Here is a 21,283-nt window from a genome sequence, read left to right as displayed (position 1 = left end):
CCCCCCAAAAAGATTTGTCTAGTGTATGGAGAAGATGCTATGACTGACTGAACATGTCAGAAGTGGTTTGCAAAGTTTCTTGGTGCAATAGACATTTTTTGGCCAAATAGTTCTTTGCTGTGGGGCTGTCTTATGCATGGGAAGGTGTTTAGCAGCACCCTTGGCCTCTTCCTACTAGAGGTCAGTAGTGGGAGATAGCCGACATACTCAAAATATCCAAATCAATAAAGTTACTGGTGAGAATGAAATATGTGTCTTTTATTTTACAGAAAAAAACGTAATGGGCTTTTTGGCCAACCCAGTATTTAACCCAACCCAAAATACTTTATCGTATTTTGCCATATGTAATGCACACCTACACTTTTGTGGGCATTTTGTATGGGATTGTTATACCCATTATGATGCCATGGTAGGTAATCACTATACCTACATATAACGCGCATCCTTATTTTTCCCTGAAACATTCGGGCAAAAAAAAAAGTGTGCGTTATATGCAGCAAAATACGGTATATTTAAGACTTTTAAGAACCCAGAAAGATTATTTTGGACATAATTTCTAGGACAGACTCATGCTGGTATTGTATTTTAAACTCAGTTGAACTTCAAAATTTACGTTCTAGGGACTCCACAGAGACCATTGTTATCCCGGCTGCAGATTGACCCAGGAGTGGTAGAAACTCTGGAGATCAGTCCAGGTTGGTAACACTCTTATGTTTTCAGTGCAACCCAGCATTTTTCAGTTGCTATTTCCATTCCTTGCACTTCATTTAATGTATCTCATATCTCTTAGATCCTGCCCTAAGATACTATATTTAGATCTGTGATAATATTTTAGGAGCAGGAAACAAGATCTGCATTTTCTTCATGTTACATGGTTTTTGTATTTTTCACCTCATTCAAAATTTCTCCTGTTGCCATTTCACCTGGGACCCTGGATTGGTTGGCTGCCCAACCCCCTGCTCTGGGGATGACTTGAGTTCCCACCCTCCTCTCCTCTCTAGCCAGCTTGCGCCATTGCCCTGAGCTGCTGCAGTTTCCCTGGCCTGCTGGGCCCGGTCCTCAGTTTTACTTCACTTTAAAATCTCGCCAGGGATACACCTAGAACCTGTCATTCTTAGAGCCACTGTATCTGAATTGTTTGAGCCTCTCCCACCCCCCAGCTCACATGCGCGCACACACACACCCACACACCCGTGATAGCTACTTTGGGGGACTGGCTGGTGCTTTATTTATCTCTCTGTTCCCAGTGTCCTCGCCAGATGCCTGTGTGATTCCATCACAGTGCCTGTGATGCGTATGGGAGCCATTGCGTACCTGCAGTCTTAAATTCAGAAATCCGACTTCCTCTCCTTCCTTCTGTTTCCCCTCAACCTGCCCTTTGTGGGAAGGGGCCTTGACCCTTGCCTGTCAGCCCCTGACTGAACCTTCTTCCCCTTGGTCAGGACGCCACAGTCACCAGCTGTGTTCCCTGACTCCTGTGTGGCCTTTTGCCTCAGAAAGACGTGCTTGTCCGCTCTGAAGGTTCCCTTCTGCCTGGGTGTCAGCTTCTGCCCTGCTGGTGAGCAGTCTCTCATTGCCACACTCAGGTGGCTTCAGTCTCTGCCACTTGTCGAGCTTGTCCCTTGACCTAGAAACGGGTTGGGGTAGTCTCCATCCTTGATTTTGCCCTCTCATTACCCAGCATTCCATCCTGCTTTCTACGTGAGGGTATTTTCTTTCAAAATGTTTGGCAGCTAAGGTCTGTGTGTGTTGTATCTGCTTAATCAGCTCTCACACTCTGTGTTTCCTTTAGTTGTTGTTTTTACCCGTGGAGCCCATACAGTTTGGATCATCAAATAGCTCTAGGAGGCTTCTGAGTGACTAAATGCTTTGCCTTCTATAGTTGGTTTAAAAACCTCTGAGAGCCTTTTATGTGTGTACACTTCCCACCTCCGCCCACCCTCTTTTTTTTTCCCCTTAATTGGTTTTGGTCTTGTTTCATGTATGTAGTACTCTGCTCTTCTCTGAGGATAGTAAAGGTAGTTTGAGATGTGTGTTTTCTGTTTTTTTTTGTGTGTGTGGTCTTTTTTTCTCCAAGCTGTTTGTTTTCATCACTGTTTTACATGAAAGAGGTTTTCCCCAAGTCTGAGGGACCCTTGGTTGCCTTGTATGTAAGAGTGTGGTGCTTACGAAGCTGGCTGGCGTTGTGAGTTCATTAGTTTGGGGGCTTTTGACGTCCCGTCTGAATGCAAAAAAAAAATGCAGATCTGCAGTGGGGAGTGGTTCGTCTCTCGCCTGTCTGGTTGGGGGCACCTGCCTGTCTGGTTGGGGGCACCTGCCTGTCTGGTTGGGGGCACCCGGCCGCAGGGCCTTTGGCCCTGGCCTGCCTGCCTCTCCCCTTAGGTCCGTTTCTCCAAGAAGGATCTTTTAAGTGATGGATCGTTGGGGAGCAAAGTGGGAAAGGGGACTGGGGAAGGCTCCTTAACATTAATTACTGTGTAATGTGTACTCAGCAACCCCATTCTGGTGTCAGGGTGGTGCTCCTTTCAACAGGGCTCACATTCGTTGGTCCAGAGATGCTATGTTTTTAGTTTTCAAGAGTCTAAAGCTTTACTTTCTCCAAGGGAGAAAATGGTCAGAAGTTATCAGAAAATATCACTAGTTTTAATGGTTTTAATAGTAAGCATTTAGTTAACATCATGGTAGCTCCTTTCTGTCAGAGACCACAGTGCTCCACCCACAGACATCCCGGGCAGCGGTCAACGCAAGGCGTAGCTCCACTGATTCCGGAGTCCTCCGTATGGAGGGAGGGGGTAGGTGCCACGAGTGGTAGGTGCGAAGAAATAGGACTTGGGGAGAACTAACTGCGTCTGAAATGGACGCTGGCCCAGCCGGCGCCTGTTTCACCCTGTCCTCCTCTCCCCCTCGAAGGCCCGGGGTCACCTGTGCACCATTTGCCAGCCTTTGGGGAATCTTGGGGTCCACTGTGGACGGCTTCATTGTTGGCTTAAGACTCAGCTTTTGAAGATCTACTATTAGTTTTTCACTGGTAAAATATGGTTCTATCTCCTCTCATAGTTGTTTTCCATGTGAGGTTTTTTAAATGAACCCTTCACTGACATCTTGGGTTTCAGGAGGAAACAGAACATGGGGCCTGCCCGTGTTCTCTACCCAGTGTCGCCATTGCATCTGCTTGGCTCTGCCCAACCTGGGCTGCTGACGTGAATCTTGCAGAGTTTCCAGTGGCTCGTGTGGCTCTGTTTTCAGTGCACACTTTCTAAACTCCAGTCTGTGATGCTTGAATCTGTCTTCTTCCATTGCTCACCCTTTGGCTCCCGGGACTTGCCTGTCTGTTAATTCCTTTTCATTCTCCTTTATTAACTCTTTTCTTCCTCTGCTGCTCCTTAAATACTGACTTTACCCCATGTCTCGCCCTTGGCATTATTTTCCTCTCCTGTATTCTCCCGGGATGCATAGTAGTAGAGCTGCTTTGCTCAAGACAGTGCAGGGTGGTGCGAAGGAACACAGCAGCCCTTGGCCTCATTTCTGGACTCTGCCTGTGCTGCCACGAGAGACCTCAGGGAGTCATCGAGAACTTGAGGTTGCAGAGTGGTCGTCTGTCACACGAGCGGGTGCAGGGAGAAGGTGGCATCAATGAATATGTACAGTTTGTTAAACATTCTTATTTCCGCTTTAGTTTTGACTCTGCTGCTCTTGCCTGTCTCCGCTCCCTGCTACTGGTCAAATCTGAATGGCCAGCTTCTTCCTAAACATGGGAGAGCCCCACAGAGTTTCAAACTAACGAGATTTGAAATTGAGGTTTGCCTTTGCCCCCTTTTGTTTTTATTTTATTACATTTATTGAGGCAACATTGGTTAATCAAATTATACAGGGTGGGGCAAAAGTAGGTTTACTGTCGTGAGTATACAAAACAGTTTATTCTTGTATTGTTTATTATGATATTATTTTCCATGTGAACAACTGTAAACCTACTTTTGCCCCACCCTGAATAGATTTCAACTGTACAGTTCTGTTGGGTTGGCCAAAAAGTCCGTTTAGGTTTTTCCATAAAACAAAGGACATTTTTCTTTTCACCAGTAACTTTATTGATTTGGATATTTTAAGTGTGTCAGCTCTCTCTTCCCCCCTGGAGTGGAGATATGTTGTAGAACGTTGGTAGGACGTTGACTATTCTCAATTCGATCATTACCACCTTCAACTGGTCTACCTGACCATGGAGCTTCATCCAGCAAAAAATCTCCAGCCTGAAACTTCGCAAAAACACTTCTGACTCGTTGGATCAGTCACAGCACCTGCTCCATGCGCTGCACAACTTTTTTTTTTTTGCATTTTAGTTGTGATTTTACTTTTCTTGAAATAATAAAGCATAATATGCCAAAATGTTGCGTATTTTCTTCCATCTTCAGTATTAAAATTGCTACACAATTCGCCAATTTTGAAAAGTTTTTTAAATGCATGCTGATACGACAGCTGTCACAATACAATCTGACAAAATTGTTTTGAATGGAATTAAAGACAGCTGAGCACTACTGAGAAACTACTGAGCACTACAGCTGAGAAAAAATGAACTTTTGGGCCAACCTGGTCTGGTGTATATCATCTGTATGTTGCACTGTGTGTTCACCATCCAAAGTTAAGTCGTCTCTGTCACCATGTAGCTGACCCCCTGTACCCTCTTCTGCCTCTTCCCCCACCTCCCTTCCCTCTGGTACCCACCATACTGCTGTCTGTGCCAACGAGTTTTTGTTTGTCCTGCTGCTTGTTTCATTGGCTTCAGTTTTATGTCCCACCTATGAGTGAGATCATATGGGGGTTGACTTTTTCCATCTGACTTATTACTTCACTTAGCATGATACTCACCATGTTGGAAATGACAGTACTTCATCTTTTCTCGTGACCATATAGTATTTTGTTGTATAAGTGTACCTTATCTTCTTTATCCAGTCATGTGTTGAAGGACACTTTCATTGTTTCTATGTCTTGGCTGCTGTGGCTTTGCCCCCTTTTGAGTTGGCTCTTTCTCCTGTCTTCTGACTCCTGTGTCAATTTCCTCTTCCTCCAGTTCTCACTCCTATGCTGGTCTTACCCCTCTCTGCCGCCCCTGCTGGAGGGGAGGTGTGCCTCGTCGGTGGTAGTTGAAAATGCACCTGCTGTGAGTGCCTGTGCTGGAGGGAGTGTGGTTAGAATAGGAAGAGGGGTGAGGGTCTTGTAACTCCGAGCCTCGCTGTCTCTCCTCTTCATTGCCTCATACCTGAGTTCTGGAACTCCAGTCCATTCTTAACATCGTCCTTTTTTCTGAAAACCAGTTTAAACATGTTACTTCCCTAGTCAGAAACCTCCATTGGTCACTTACTACTTCTGGGTCAGAGTACAAACTCATTGACACAAGACCCTTTATACCGCAGCCTTCCTTGCCTCACCCACTCCACGCACCACACACAGCCCCCTGGCCACACCACTCTTCTCACTGCGTCTCAGGTTCCTCGCACCTTACGACGGGCACTGCCTCTCCCATGCAGTGCCCTCTGCCTGCAGTGCTCTGCTCCCAGCTCGCTCCCCTCCTAGTTGATTCCTGTTGCAATTGTTCATCCTCTGTCCACTTTTCTTTTCCCTGCTGTGGTTATTCTGTGTTCTTCCCACACCCGTTTATACCCCTTTTGGGTCATAGGGTTACGAAATTGTGTTTACATCTGTTTTCCTCCTTTGTGTATCTACCACAGTATTCTCAGGTGTTAAGTTTTTTTAGTGACTGAACATGAATGATTTGTGAATTTTGGTCTCTGTTATTTGCCTGTTAACTTTAAGAGAAGTGGACCTCATTAACTCCAGTCAGTTGGTTAGCAGCTGATAGGTCAGCCATCTCCACTCTGGGCTTCAAGGCTTGGTATATTTTATAAAGTAGTTAGGCCTAACAACCGTATGGCAGGTGATATGAACTGTGGTTATTTGCACTGAAGGTCAGTGTATTCCTTGCTGCATTTTTTAAAAATCCCTAGTTATCTTAAAACTCTGAGAGTGGTCTTTACAACCAGGCAGAAACTATGGCAGTCGAATACCCAACCATCGGGGCGTGTTCCCTTCTCTAGGCGGTACACTGTGCAGAAAGAACAGAGCAGATTTTAGACGTTTTAACAGTCCTTGTGTCATGGTAGGGAACGTGAGGACTTCTTAGTTTCTGTGTGTTTAGAACACAGTGTTGCACTTACTTTAAGTGCGTGCTGTTACTGATACCCCAGTAGGTGCCTCCCTGCGAAGGCTCTGCAGGCAGGGGTGCTCGTCAGGTTCCCTTGGCTACGTGCCAGATGAGGGAAGGACACTGCGTTGAACAGATGCTTGGCCCAGAGTTGCCGCCCCGTTCCCGAGTAGCACCATTGTGACTTTCCTTTGAAAGCCATTGCAAATATATAGACGACTGACATTCTTCTCACATGTGTGATGTTGGGGGTGAAGGTGTATTCCAAAGTAAACATTTGTGGCCAATTTTTTTGGCTCAGATTACTATGACATGGAATCCATGGTCTATGCAGACACGAGATCATTTATTCTGAAGAAGCCAAAGCTGTCTGAGGAAGTGGTAGTGGCATCAGACCAAGAGTCGGGGATGAAGACCGCAGATGCCCTTCGGGTACTTTCAGGACACCTTATGCAGACACGGTAGATGGTTTCTTTTTCTTGTGTAGCTAATTCGTGTTGATTAGACAGTGCAGGTTAACCGTTAGTTCCCAACTCCCTCCTCCCCATCCCAGCCCTCAGTGTAGAGGGCTTTTACTGGTTCAGTAGGTTGTGTATACTAAGCCAGATTCAGTTTTCAAAAATCCCAGTTCATCCTTCTTGGTCAGAAATCCATTATCCTACAAAGTAAGTCAGCCTATGATTTAGCTGTTAATAAGATCCTTTTCATGCGTACACCCAGGAAACTATATTTAAAAGCTAGGTGATCAAAATCAGGAAATCTTTCCCGAGAGAGTTAGCTAATTGGGTTGGGATGATTCTTCACTTAGAAAATTAACCAGGTGTTCTAACAAACAGATAGTAAAATCAGTGTACGTGTAGACTGCTGGTTCTTGAGGTCTGGGAACAGATGCTGACATGTCAGCCTGTTTCCATGTGACCTGCGGGCATCAGATGGATGGTGGGGGTCAGGGTTGAGCAGAGACTGTCCTTAGTGCAGCCTGGAGGGCACTGGCGATGAGGCCGCTGTGGTGGCACAGCCGTTGTGTGGTGGCAGGAGTCCCCGGGCGCCGGGCCTGGAAGTCCCAGAGAGTCTGGTCTTCACTGAAGACACACAAAGCCAGTTAAGGGAGTTAAGGGTAGTTCTGCTGGAGAGCACGTTGGGAGGCTCAGCTTTCTGTGTCTGTTCCCTAATTCTGTGGTGTTTTCTATCTGTCTGGCAGAGATCTTGTACAACCAGATAAACCTGCGAGTCCCAAGTTTATAGTGACGCTGGATGGTGTTCCCAGCCCCCCAGGATACATGTCAGATCAAGAGGAGGACATGTGCTTTGAAGGAATGAAACCTGTAACCCAAACTGCAGCCTCACACAAGGGACCCAGAGGTCTCCTGCACCCTCAGCAGCTGCAGCTGATGAGCAGGCAGCTGGGCGACCCAGATGGTAGCTCTGCACACGGCGCCGCCCTAGAGACGGGCGTCCTTGCCCTGCTTGTCTCTCCGTCTGAGTGAATAGTGGTCGGAGGCCTTGCTGTCCTTTGTCACTCCATAGTGGCCTTTCTTCCCCCCAGACGTGACAGCCAGTTCAATTGGAGGGTTTCTCCTGTGTATGTTGTGTAGATTGGCTGTTCCTCCAGTCTGAACTGTGTTCAGTCGTGGAAACCAAAAAGCACCTCTTACTATGCATGTTAATTATGCGTGTTAAAGGGTGAACTGTCGTTCTTGACTTCCGTTTGCCTGTTTTTAAAAAAGAAGCTACTTGTTACTTTCCTCTTGTACCAGCAGCGGTCTCTCGTGATTAACTTGACAGAAAAGTGAATTTGGATTTCGATGCTGTTTCTACTTCACTGTAATTCCCTTGAGTGGCGTTCCTCACCTAATCTGTCAAAGTACTTCATTGGAAGTTCAGAAAAGACCTTACGTTTAATTGAATAATTAAGCACAGTGTTTAGGATCCCGATAATCCAGGTAGTGACTTGCTGTTAGGCAGATGAGCCTTTCTCCTCGTGCCTTCCTCCCGCTGGGTGCGGTGGCGGGCACAGCCCTGCTGGTCATCTTCATTCAGGGGAGAGAGTAACCCTGCTCCTCAGACCTCCTCGTATTCCTAGAAATACCTACGTTGGCCAGGGAGACAATTACTGAATCTCAGAAATGAACAGTATCAAAAAATGTATAGGTTTTGAAATTTTTCCAAATTAAAATTTGACAGTGATATGAAAATATATTAAATTCCTTTTTAGTAGCTAAAAATATAATGGCCCTTGGGGGGCACTTGGGTGACTAGAGATCATTACCATCTTGAACTGAGTGAGTCAGTACTGTTTTGATTGGTGGAGGAAGTTGAAAATGTGACCCTGTTGAAAGGAATAACAATTTTGAAATGGTAACAAAGGTGGTAAGAACTGCAATAGGTGGTGCAGAGCCCTTGACCTTGTGTATTCTGTCTCAAAAAAGAGAAATTGGTGTTTGACTACTTTGGTTTTCAGTTCAGCAGCTTCATTTTTTGGTATGTTAGGGTCCAGTTTTACTTAAACAGAGATGTCTGTGTTAGGCTTTACAGCAGCGACTCTCCAAGATGCCACGTTAGCAGAAATCCTTGCTAAGGTTACCCACGTGCTGGGGCCAGTATGCAGACAGCCGTGGGGGGTGGGGGGGGCCTCCCTTGCCGATGCTTTGCCCTGAGGCCCTCCGTATTTTGCTGCTGCTGGAGGGTGAGGCCCGAGAGGGTCCTCAGTGACAGTCACAAAGAGGCTGTGGTCTGTCTTGCTCTCCTCCACCAAGCAGGGAGTTTGGAACTTCGTCATTGCACGAGGTGGCTTTTTTCCCAGTGTTTCAAGGATGCTGCTGACAGCAGCAGCTGCCATTGTGCGCCACCGTCACTGGTCATTATATGGAAGTACAGGTTTTACAGCAGTAAAGAGTGAATTTGCATTTTAAAGTGTAAACGGGAAAACTTTTAATAGCTTATAAAGTAGATGTGAGAGAAATCAGAGTCATGACCTCTGTGTGTATGACTTCACATTTCTATGGAAAGATGGTTTCCTTGTGAAGACTTGAACGTTTTTCATGTGCTTGTGAGTCTAGCCATGTCACTCCACTTCCCAGCCGTCCTGCTCTTTGGTGTTCTGTTCCTTTTCCCGGTGGCTTGGACTGTCGTGTATACACCAGGCTAAAGTGTATTCTTTAGGAAGAAGGTCAGACAGACACATTTTCTCTGCAGGGGTGACACAAAAACCATTTAAATTCGGCGGAAACTGCTCTGGCCCCACCAGATTTTACTTGAGACTAGGATACTGGTTTCTAAAGCAGCGTGGAAGTTTATGTACCAGGCATACTCATAATACCTCCCTGGCGGTTCTGACTGGGTGTTAGGACAGGACTTGTGTGCCTCGCTGTCCTGCACGAAGACTGGAGCTGGGCTGCTGGCACAGCAGTGCTCAGAGCAGCAGCTGCTGCAATGCTGGGTGTTGTGTTCTTGTTTACCTTTAACCGTAAAACCCAAAGGAAGTCACTGTTTTCTATGCGTAAGAGAGGAGGCCAGAGCAGGGAGGTCAGATAGATGTGCTTGCCCGGCGCGTCTGCCTCCCTCCGCCAGCAGGTGCAGAACCAGCTCTGGGCACCTGGCCAAGTGAGAGGGCCACAGGGGTGTCCTCGAAGGGCATCTGCTTTCATGAGCACTAGTGTGAACAGTGAGGGCAATGCCCAGAACCGTTTTGGGGGGGAGGCTAGGATGTCTTGGGCCAGAGGTTGGCACTCCTTAGGCCTATCGGGTGTCACGTTATTTGGATTATTCTGTATTTTATATTTGAATTGGTTGTCAGCATTTAAAATTTAGGTGTGAAAAGGTTTTTGGCTCTCTGAGTCAGGAGACAGTCTGGCAACGGGGGTCCCACTTTCCAAAGTCCTAGTCATGGACATTACAGCGGGCGGCATGGGCATCCTCTCCAGGCGGCTCTCCCCCGTGTCTGTCTGCTCCACGCCGGGGCTGTCTGCCCCCGGTCATCTTTACCCCAGTCAGGTGCACTCTGTCAGGTGATCTGAGGGTAGTGGCATTTGTGACTCATGTCAGGCAAAAGTCTTTTCCTCGCTCTGTAGACATTGGTGTAGGTTTACCACCCAGACTGAGAAAACTGCGTGTGCCTCGGTGAACGAGGAGACTTTGTGTCTGACCACTGATCGTCTTGCCCAGACAAGAGTTAGTTCATATTCTTTATCAGCTTCTGTGTTTTCAATTTGCCTTTCATTTTTTTTGGCTTGCTAGTTGGCATCCTTCCCTTTCCCATATTTACTTCTGCCCTGAAGTAGCTTGGAGAGCCGGGGCTTCCTTTGTGAGAGCCCGGGCTGCCCCAGCTGCCGCCCGCCTCCCTTCACAGTAGGACCTCAGTCCTCATCCTGGGCGTCGTGCACGGACTTCTGGTGCCGGTGTTGATCTGAGTATTTGGACGCATTTATTTATAAAACTGTGCACATAGAAGATAAGATTTTAAGGCTGGGTTTGAGGGAAATTTGCAGATAATGAGATACTTCCAATTTCTCTCCCTTGGTAGCTGAGATGAGTGAACTGAGTGTGGCACAGAAGCCAGAGAAGCTCCTGGAGCGCTGCAAGTACTGGCCCGCCTGTAAAAATGGGGATGAGTGTGCTTACCATCACCCTGTGTCGCCTTGCAAGTGAGTAGCAGCAAACAGATTCTGGTTTGCAGCGTAATTCCTGTTACCTGATAGCTTATTTTGTTTGCTTTTTACGGTCTTGAATGTAGTGGCACTAGCCTGGGGCCCGTCCCCAAACAGTGTGCCAGTGTGTGTCGTGGAGGGTGGGGACATGGCAGCTGGAGTCTCCATGCCTCAGTCTCAGGATGTGCGGAAACTCGGGGCTTCCTTGGGATTCTGTACACGAAGGAGATGCGTGTATGGTGACTGCCCAGTTTGTGTGTGTTCGTGCACGCACATTTAAAGCAGCGGGGAAACGCATGATAGGAAGTGAGCAAACATTTTGGACTTGGGCATAATTTTTCCTTACCAGCTGGCTGATCAGTGGAATGAGCTTTGAGAGGTGGCTTTCAGATTTTTTTGTCATGTTGGTGACATCTCTCCATGCTTTTTCATATGGCATTGGACATGACAGGAAATTTGGATATGACAGTCTCATGGATGTATATAGGGATCATGGGGTGGGGCTTGTTTTTGGGAGCAGTGCCTCGCACATGTATTGTGCTCACTGTCGAGTGTACTTCATGAAGCATTGCAAACACACACCTTAATAATGGAGTAGGTGGTGTGATTCTCATCAACTCTGAGTTGAAAAGCTATTAACAACCCCAGGCTTTGGAATAGACAGTTGTGGCCTATTTTGTTATATGGCCTTCTTTTTGAGACTTCTTTGTCTCAAAATAAGAAGTGATAGAATATGAGTATAAGGGCTCATATGAGTACAAAAAACAAGTGCAGCCCTGGCCAGGTTGCCCAGTGGGTTGGAGCATTGTTGCTGTATAACCAAAAGGTTGCGGTTCAATCCCCAGCCGGGGTGTGTATGGTAGGCAACCAGTCAGTGTTTTTTCTTTTACATGAGTCTTTCTCCACCACCAACCCCCACCCTCTAATCAATAAAAAAAACATCCTTGGGTGAGGATTTTTTAAAAAATTGTTTTATTGTTGTTCAAGTACACTTGTCTGCAGTTACACCCAACCCTAGCCATCCTCCCTCCCTCCTCTGCTTCTATCCCCACTTGGTTTTTTTTTTGCTCATGTGTCCTTTATAGTTGTTCCTGATGATAAGGACTTTTTAAATGATTTTTAAAATAATTGATTGAGAATATTAAATACGACTATGCTTTTTTTTAGAGCTTTCCCCAATTGTAAATTTGCTGAAAAATGTTTGTTTGTCCATCCAAATTGTAAATACGATGCGAAATGTACTAAGCCAGATTGTCCCTTCACTCATGTGAACAGAAGAATTCCAATACTGCCTCCAAAACCAGGTTAGTGACTTTGTGCACTACTACATTTGGGAGGAAAAATTAAATATGACATTTTGTGAGTGAAAACTGAATTAAAAAGAAAGGAATAGTTTCAAAACTGTATCAGTTGGTGTAACCAGTCTCTGAAGAGGAAGTGTACACATACTGTATCGTTCTAAAGTATTTACATTGACTCAGTAAATATATGCCTCCTCATTGCATTTTAATTTTAAAGTCCCCATGAAAACATCAGAATTTTTTGGAAGTCATTGTGCCAGTAAATCTGATCAATGTCTGCCCTCCTTTTTGTCAGCAGTTCTGACGCCGTCTCCATCTTCTAACAGTCAGCTCTGCCGGTACTTCCCTGCTTGTAAGAAAATGGAATGTCCCTTCTATCATCCGAAAGTAAGAACTCTGACTTTCCCCAAAGTGAATTGAGTGGTAACTTCTCAGGTTGAGACCTGGAAGGTCATAAGCAAATTGAATGTCCCTCTGCCCCCCCATCTCCTTTAGCTTCTTGTTAGGGTGAACTTGACGGTATTGAAGACCGTTCAGTTATTCCGCAGTGGCACTCAGCCCAGGTCTCCTTAGGCTGAGTGGTGTGAAACGATTGAATGTCAGTATCCTAAGCTCTCAGGAGAGTAAAGCTCACTTTTGCTAGTTGGTTTGCATTGTTCTCTGCCCCCTAAGCACATGGATGGGTTTGTTTGTTTTCAGTACCTCAGTTCCAGAACGAGATGGCGCAGTCCATTGGTTCTGTGCACTGCTTACTGTCACCAGGCTCACACTGAGGGTTGTAACTGTCTGTACTAAAGGCTGCTTGATGTGTCTCCGGCTGTTCGCTGCTCAGAGTGAATCATCTTCTGAAATAGCAGCCCGAAGGCCACGCAGAGGCCTTCACTTCCCCAGTTGCAGTTGGGTGTGGATGAGGGCACTCAGTGGGGAACAGAAGGCAACACCATCTTCACAAGAGGATGTAAGGCAGGATGTGCAGGGTGATTATTACATGGGTTAGAAGTTTATTACATGCCAATGTTTTCTTTGGAATTTGACTAGGATTGTGTGTGTTGGGGGTAATTTTTTCAAGTTTCAGCAGTAGTAAAATGAATGTTGCATACCGTGTCTCTTGCCCCATTAATGTTTGAGTGGGCTGGTCATTGTCATTTCAGATTGCTGTTTTTATCTTGAGTAGCTTTGCACATGTTAAAACTCTGTTATCTCTCCCTAGCACTGTAGATTTAACACTCAGTGTACGAGGCCTGACTGCACGTTTTACCATCCCACCATTACTGTGCCACCACGACATGCCTTGAAATGGATTCGGCCTCAAACCAGGTGAAGTTGACGTTAGTTCTCCTAGTACCATCTCAGGTGCTGTTCTAGAGTGTTGTTGCCTCAATTTATAAGCATACAAATTTGGAGTAAACTGTCACTTTTAAAATTAAAGATCAGTAAAAAGTCAAAGGGTCCAAAGGACCCTTTTCGTCTTATCTAGCAGCAGTTGCTGTTTACCTAGATCATCTCTGGATCTGATTTTTTTTTAAGATTTTATTTATTTATCTTTAGAGAGGAAGGGAAGGAGAGAAGGAGAGAAATACCAATGTATGGTTGCCTCTCGTGAGTCCCCTGCTGGGAACCGGCCTGCAACCCAGGCATGTGCCCTGACTGGGAATCGAATCGCGATCGTGTGGTTCACAGGCCTGGGCTCAATCCACTGAGCTACACCAGCCAGGGCTGGATCTGATTTTTTATAACTTCTGAACATACAGTAAGGCCTTTAGACTTAGACTGCTCACAAGTCTCACATCCACCTTCTCACACACAGTAATTGTAAAACATTGAAGTTCCAGAGCACTTGAATGTGGCCTGCAGGTTTAGATACATGGTATCTTTTGTGTACCTTATTTTTCTTTTAAAATCTGATACTTATATGATAATCTGTTTAACAGGTATTCATTGTCTGAAAATACTTAGTTAAGGTATGTGGTATATAAGGATGTAAAGCAGTTAATTCAAATTGTTGGTTTTGTTTATCCAGTGAATAACACCCAGTCCTACCTGGCAGAAGATTGTGAAGTTTGAAAGTTTCCATCTACTGATGAAAGAGATTCTATAGAATTTGTCAAATCTTTGAAACTTGGAATATATTGCTTTCACAATATGAAGTTTATTGCCTCTCTGAAGTATCTAATTTTTCAAGTTTGTAAGTTTATCAAGTGGTTTTAACATTGGGTGTTTTGTTGTTGTGTGCCTTGTTTTGACTATGGAAAGACAGTTTAAGGAAAAACTAAATTCTATTAAAATACATGGAGTGTTTGTACACTGCTGTTTCAAGTATCAGCATGTACAATGTGGTGGTGATGTTGGTACTGAGAGCCCAGTTCGGGGCTACACATGGCTGTGTGTGCCTGAGAGAGAGGGTGTGTGTGTACAGAGAGGGGAGCAGCATCCTTACTCCGAAAGTTGGACCGCTGCTTCCATGTAGAAGGTTCACAATCCACTAAAAACAGGAGTGGCCAGGAGTCCATCCAGCTTTTTAATTTTAAGTGATTTCAGTTTAAAAAGCATGACAATCCAGGCTCCTGAGGTTGTATGTTGCTTTGGTGGGTGATTCCCAAATAGCTTCCTTCGCCTTCTGGGTAAGGATGAGGGAGGTGGGTGGGGAGAGTGAAAGTAGCTGGAATGGCAGTGACAAAAAAACCCAAAAAACCAATTCCTTAAAATGTTTTCATTTACTGTCACCATATGCTGTTAAAATAAGTATTTTGGGGAACTACATTATCACAAAGTTATACAGGTTTTTTTACAAGTATATATACATAGGTATCAGAAAACAGACTTTAAACTCACAAAATTATAGATACATGTATTCTCCCATTCTGAAAAACAACATTCTCAGAATAACTCCACAGAAAAATATGGTTACTGAAGATAATTTTTAAATGTATAAATTAGATTTCAATAGTGTATTTTAAATGACTGTAATTACAGAGATCAGATGGATAAATTGCAAAATAGGACTATATTTTAATTCAGTAGTCCAAAAGTTGAGTTCCGTGTGTGTGGTTTTTAAATTTTTTAAGGCAAGAAGTGTCAAATACTTCAGAATTAAATGGATCACTGATTTTAAAGACTTGATGTATAGTTTTTTAAAAAGCTAAAAGTTTAGAAAAAAGATGAATGCAAAAGGGATAATGAAGACTCCAGCATTCTGAGGATCAAATTAAACTGTCAAACAAAATTCAGTGACTTCTGCAGTCCCATACATAACCGACAGAATAAAACCACATGTGTTCGAGTCCGTGTCTGAAAGCCTCCCCGCAGTGGTCTGGTTTTCCTTTGGGAGGAAGTTCAACCAGTCATTACACGGTGCCATGAGGTGCACCTGGCTGTGCCCTTGGAGGAAGGACAAAGCCCAGAGGGCTGTTGGGGGTGGAGAGCAAGGCTTGGGCGGGGTCCCATTAAGATCTGCTCCATCGAACGTGAGGTGTTTGTTCATTGCAGTGTAAAAAGACTTTTAGTGTCATTCCTACATGTGTATAGTTGCATTGTCTTAATTACACTATAAAGAACATAAATTGGAAAAGAAGGGTTCAGCTGTTTTACAAGGGAATAACCTGCTAAAATTATTTCTTGCTATTTAATAGACATTGCCTGGAAACATGTTTAAGAGTTTAATCTCTTTTTTCAGTTGGTAAAGTTGACTCTAAAACACCTGTTGGGGAACTTGGTCTAAGATGAACCACCACCAGAAAGGGTCACAGAGAAGCAAGGGCGACGGAGTGCGGTGCGCGCGGCTCGCCCGCTCCCACTGTGCTGCCTGCACTGGCGCTGCTGCGGTGTCGGGTCCCAAAGTTGGGAGCCTCGGTCCGCTACTGCACCCAGACTTCTGGGCCAGAAAAGAGCAGTGTGTTCCTCACTTTCCCTTAGTTGGACTGCAGAAAAGCAACGTGGTCATGGGATGGGTGGGTCATGGGATGACTCCTTAAGTTCTTGGAGACCTTTCCTTGTGAAACTGACAACAGTGATTAAGGCTTAGGGGTTGGCTCCTTGGAGGAGCAACAGCAGGGGAGACAGTCCCACCCCAAGCAGCTTCAGGTTAGGAGAGAGTCTGCCTACCATGTAGCGGAAACGGGATTTCTCTTCACCTAACTAAACTAGCTGCTCTCTTCCCAAAAGCTAGTGAAGTTGACTGCCCGCAGTCTCAACGATGGAGGGGGAGGGTGTTTCAGGGGAATTTTTTCCTTTAATTTATTGACTATCCCTTTATAACACACATGAAATGTAACATTAGTGTATTCTAAAATTTGGCTTTATTTAGGAGAATATAGTGATGTGAATAATGAAAGAATACGATCTTATGTTTCAAGCTTCTTAAACACTTTTTAAAAATCAGTCCTTCAGACTCGGTTATTCTCAAAGCTTTAAACTGCCCAGGTTCAGTCACTGGTCAGGCTTCCTGCAACATTATTTAGCCATTTCTGTTTTTAGTATTTACAAGGTGTTGGATGTAGAAAACTGAAGTTTCCAGAAACCTGAAGGGTCTCTTGTGCTACAAACACATTAAAATAAATATTCATAGGACTAATAGAGCATCTTAAACTTCTTCACACTTAGAAAAATATATTTTTAAATGTCAGTCTCCATAATTTCCAGTCTTCAGGAAACTACAGATAGCCTAAGCAGCGAATTCCTGAATGACGAATACTGGTCTTTGGCAGCATTTTTAGTGAGTGGGAACAAAGGTCTAGAGCTCAGCCTCCACCTACCAGAAAGAAATTGGGCCGGTCTTCCCAGTGAACTCGTATTCATTCCTTTCGGAAGTTGGCCTGTGGGGTGGCGCACATCTAACTAAACTATACAGTTTTATTTCAAGAGCTAACTAAATTGTGTAACTCTGTAAATGTGAACTTAACTCTTTAGTTTACATGTTAAACAAATGTTTCTGAGACTACATCTTTAAATACTCAGGATTCTCCCCCAATTAAATACTATTGCTGTCTAAAACCTTAAAAAACTGTACACAACTGGAAATGATGGTTCATCATACCACTTTTTCATTAGTGAGGTTATAATCACTTTAATTTTTCCAATACAGAGATGACTTCTGAACATAAAGCTTGACAGCTCACAAACGAGAAGTAGCAACCCCACCCAGCCAGGAGAAAAGCGCCCCTCCTGGTGGGGGGGGGGGCTGAGGAGCAGCGCGTCCTCCACGGGGACCCTTGTGTGCCTCTCGAAACGTTCTGTAGGGGGGTGGTGTGTTTCTTTCCTTACAGAAACACAGGATGAAATATTTCATTAAACCTTGACACTTGAAAACAAAATATAAATTCCAAAAGGAGTTTTGCTAAAAGGATGATGAGAATTATATCCAAGTTGGGATTTTAAGGTTTTGGTTTTTGTGGAGTTTTTTTGTGTTTTGTTTTTTTTTTTTTTTGAGGAGTGCTATACCTTGAACCTCCCTAGCAGGTCTGCCAATATGCACTCTCCCCCCAAATGGGGGTTGGCTCTCACTGTCCGGTATTTACCCAGTCCTTCCTTGAAATGTAATTACCTGGCAGTGTTGGATTATGACAGTCAGCCAGTGCATGTACTAAAGACCCTGAAGCAGCAGTCTTCCGCTTCGATGACGCTGGCATGTACCCCCGGTACCCTCTAAATGAGCACCACTTGGCTTCTCCCTCGACTCATCCTGGTTTCTCAAGGCCGGCGGTTCATGGGCGTCTCGGCCTCGATGTCCTTCAGTGAGGCACATGCACACATCTCCACACAAACAAACTGCAACCAAGGGAAAACTGCGGTGAGTTCATTACAGTTCTTCCATTGAGCTTTCAAATCATACACGTATAAAATTTTTCTTAGCCAACTCCTTCGCCTGTATTTAAATGGTTATGTGACTCCAGGGAGCCCCCGTACAGTCTTGGCTGAGTCCAGAAGCTGATGAAGCTGTAGAAGCACAATTAAATCTCTAAATAACCAGTTAAGGCGGTTGGCTCCTCTTGGGCTCAGAAAGCTACTAACCTGCAGTCATCACCTCCAGCACTAATAACGTGTCGATCACCACTGGTAAATCGAATATTTGTCACATGGGGTGAGTGACCCAAGAACCTTTTGTGCTTTGCCTATAAAAACAAAAAACAAAAAAAGGGTGTGTGATGCACACAGAATCCCAAGGCTGCTGTAGGGAACCATGATTTCCATCACCAGGGGAGTTGGGGGAGGAGCAGTGAGGGTCAGGCCAATGGCCCAGCACTTTTTCAGAGTGAGTAGTGGGTCTGTGCTGAACACAGACAAGAGGTTTTCCTCTGAGGAAAAGCACATTTGAAACTGCAATAACAGACTGATTAAAGGTTTGCTGGAAAGCAAATAGCAGCTTTATTAGAATAGTTTGCAAATACGGGATTACTTCAGGGGATAAAATTTCTAATAGCTGTTATTTCAGAGTAAATAGGAAGTTTGGAAAAAAAACTTTAGGAACACAAGTACTGCCAAAGTAGGAGATAAGAACTTCAGCTAGGAAACTACTAATGACCAGACATCTAAATTGGGGGTATAATTATATGAAGTACCAAACACTTACAAATTTTTCAGGACATGGGAAGTCAAATAACTTAACCATGCCAAAGTCATCTCCCGTTACGAGGCTGATTCCTGAATGGGACACACACGCGCAGTTGACGTCAGCTTTCTCGGCGTGTCTCGACCAGATCCCCAGGACTTCATTCCCTAGAATGCTGGGGGAAGGAGTGCGAGAGGACCCATGTGGCAAACACAGACAGGTGTGCCGCACTGAAAGGGCTTCCTGGTAATTAGCCCCTGAGTGGCTCTACTTCTACACACGGGGTCAGTTATCTGGGTCCTGAGTTTCAACTGAGATGCTAACCCATACCCCTTAAGGAAAGTTCACAATTTTAAGGGTATATACACTAAATATTGCTTCAATAATTAATACTGTATGAGAGCTGGTTATAAAACAGATGTTTGTCTTATAGGAATTTGCTGGCAGTTTTAATTTACGTTGACTAAAAAGATGGATATGGTTACCTGTTACACAACCAGAAAATTTGAACAAATTTTGTAAAATTTTGTTTCTAGCAGCTGCGAGATAGTGTTCATTTAAGATACAGAAATAATGCAACTGCCTAACTGCACCCAGTGTGTGTTTTTATTGCCTCTTATTAAACCTACCAAGTTAAAGGAAATATCAGGGCATCTTCGGTCATAACCTTGACTTCCTTTCTTTAAAAGAACTGATGGAGTCTGGAAATACAGGAAGCCAAATGTGGTTCCAGGGCCAGCATAAGGGAGGAATTTAAGATAGGGTAACAGAAACGTAAAATTCAAGCCCTAGCTGCTGTGGCTCAGTGACTTGACTCCAGGCCTGCAAACCAGAGGATCAGGGTTCAATTCCCAGTCAGGGCACATGCGTGGGTTGCAGGCCAGTTCCCAGCAGGGGACACGTGAGAGGCAACCATACACATTGGTGTTTCCCTCTCTCCTTCCCTTCCCCTCTAAAGATAACTAAAATTTGCTTTAAAAAAAAACCCAAACAAATGTAAAATTCAATTATTATTCCCTCATGGGAATGACCACCTGTTCAGAAACAAGGTTTTCCTAACTGCCCGTCAGGCACTTCCTTCTGGATACAGGGAATGCTCACCTAGTCCATGTTGCCCAAGTGATTCTGTTGATGGCAGCTGGGTCCACCAGGTGTCTTCCCGAAGGCACTTCGTAGACATGCCGTTTATAGCAACCAGTAGAGACCTTCCATCACGGGTTAAAGTGGGACAAGAGCTCCATTACGTGAGAGGCAAAATCTAGAAGTCTACAGTGCAGTACTAGCAAAGGACTATGTGGTTTCCATTTCTAACGTTGGAATGTAAAAGGTCCCAACAAAACTTGTATAAGGAAGGGGAGAAAAGGCCTGAAGAATGGTACGCTAAAGAGTGGGAGGCAGTGCATAACAACTGGCAGGAGTTTGGAAGATCTGGGACTCGAGTGGGACACACACGTTCACTAACAGGATGTGAGGGGACTGGGAACCGAACACAGCGCGGGTACTGTACCTGGAGGTACCTACTGTCTGCAGAGAAGTCCATCTGGATGACGAAGCTCGGGATGTCCCTGCAGTAGCTGACTCGGTTCAGGGTGGGGCCCAATGACAGGTCATAAAAGTCCACCGACTTCTCACTAGAACCCACTGCCAGAAACCGGGAATCGGGACTAAACCTAAGCATGTTTAAAAAAAACAAAGATGAAGTAGGTGACATGAAACAGTATGAACAGTTATTTGAAGACCTGTGACTTTCTAGCTGGTGTGTGTGACAGGTGGTTCTAGGGGTGCAGGGCCCAACGGGAAGCTTGTTGGCAGTGCTGCAGGGTCAGGGTCGGGCTTTGCGGCCATGTTGGCAGACGCTCACTTGTTGACAACGGGAGGGACCCAGAAATACTTGACCTCAGAGAACAGGATGGTCAAAATTAAGAGAGGCGCCATCTACAATGAGTTCTTCCAAAACTAATCAGGCATTTGACTTTCTGTCCCAAGTTGCTCTGAAAGCAGAGACCACGACTCGCCACCCAAGTGGTGCGGTGTGTGCAACAATGTGCAGGTAGCATTCGCCTCCCGTGACTGCGGGCCGCTGGCTGACTTCATTGAACAAGTAGCGCCTTCTGTGTGATTAACTTCAAAATGCATGCCAAACCTTATATACATCTCATTTAATGTATCTTGAAGGTTAAGTTGTAAACTGAGTTCACCACAGGATTTCACTGATACGTGGACTCTAGTGAGCAAACTGAACTAACAAGCCAGACATGCAGGCTCAGAACAGGCTCCCAGGTCTGGGGTGGCTGTGGGCACTCACGGACACGGACAGCAGTGGGGGGATTGCTGGGGGGAGGTGGTAGAGGGCATGGGGCAGTAAGTGGTAATGGAAAAGGAACAGGATGATGACTTCCGCCAAGATGGAGGCATAGGTGGAAACACTGTGCCTTCTCCCACAACCAAGTTTGGATACAACAAAAGTTTTGGTGAACTACCACACATCCAGAAGCCAGAAAACCGAATTATACGGAAGTCCGACAGCTACGAACCGTTCAACGAGGACGGTAAGAGGCAGAACCAGCAGCAGAGCTGGGTCAGCCAGGGCAGATCTAGG

The 21,283-nt window shown here is 45.1% G+C and overlaps 2 protein-coding genes across 12 annotated transcripts in view; one reads left to right on the top strand and one right to left on the bottom strand.

Moving 5' to 3' along the window:
* ZC3H14 (zinc finger CCCH-type containing 14) overlaps window positions 1–14,805 on the top strand; it is a 46,746-nt gene extending 31,941 nt beyond the window's left edge. The window contains exons 10-17 of one of the 8 annotated variants that reach the window (XM_037031609.1): window positions 621–695; window positions 6,495–6,654; window positions 7,395–7,612; window positions 10,716–10,836; window positions 12,007–12,143; window positions 12,436–12,527; window positions 13,351–13,457; window positions 14,161–14,805. In XM_037031609.1, coding sequence (XP_036887504.1) covers window positions 621–695; window positions 6,495–6,654; window positions 7,395–7,612; window positions 10,716–10,836; window positions 12,007–12,143; window positions 12,436–12,527; window positions 13,351–13,457; window positions 14,161–14,167 — 917 coding nt within the window. In that variant the 3' untranslated portion in view covers window positions 14,168–14,805. The remainder of the gene's footprint in view (window positions 1–620; window positions 696–6,494; window positions 6,655–7,394; window positions 7,613–10,715; window positions 10,837–12,006; window positions 12,144–12,435; window positions 12,528–13,350; window positions 13,458–14,160) is intronic. The other 7 variants (XM_037031611.1, XM_037031612.1, XM_037031610.1 and 4 more) reach the window with 7 other exon arrangements.
* A 1,014-nt stretch (window positions 14,806–15,819) lies between these two features.
* The window catches only part of EML5 (EMAP like 5), a 125,868-nt gene continuing 120,404 nt past the window's right edge, over window positions 15,820–21,283 (bottom strand). For 3 of the 4 annotated variants that reach the window (XM_037031603.1, XM_037031604.1, XM_037031605.1), the window contains 5 exons: window positions 20,192–20,354; window positions 19,786–19,889; window positions 18,706–18,859; window positions 18,147–18,247; window positions 15,820–17,903 (listed from right to left, as the gene is read on the bottom strand). In XM_037031603.1, the coding sequence (XP_036887498.1) occupies window positions 17,867–17,903; window positions 18,147–18,247; window positions 18,706–18,859; window positions 19,786–19,889; window positions 20,192–20,354 (559 nt within the window). In that variant the 3' untranslated portion in view covers window positions 15,820–17,866. Of the gene's footprint in view, window positions 17,904–18,146; window positions 18,248–18,705; window positions 18,860–19,785; window positions 19,890–20,191; window positions 20,355–21,283 lie in introns of those variants that run through there. The other variant, XM_037031606.1, reaches the window with a different exon arrangement.

Source organism: Sturnira hondurensis, unplaced genomic scaffold (assembly GCF_014824575.4).
Source record: "Sturnira hondurensis isolate 20B ecotype Veracruz unplaced genomic scaffold, ASM1482457v3 Scaffold0021143, whole genome shotgun sequence".
NCBI lineage: Eukaryota > Metazoa > Chordata > Mammalia > Chiroptera > Phyllostomidae > Sturnira > Sturnira hondurensis.
Note: the sequence above shows the minus strand (reverse complement) of the source record. Positions and strands in the feature narration are given on the sequence as shown.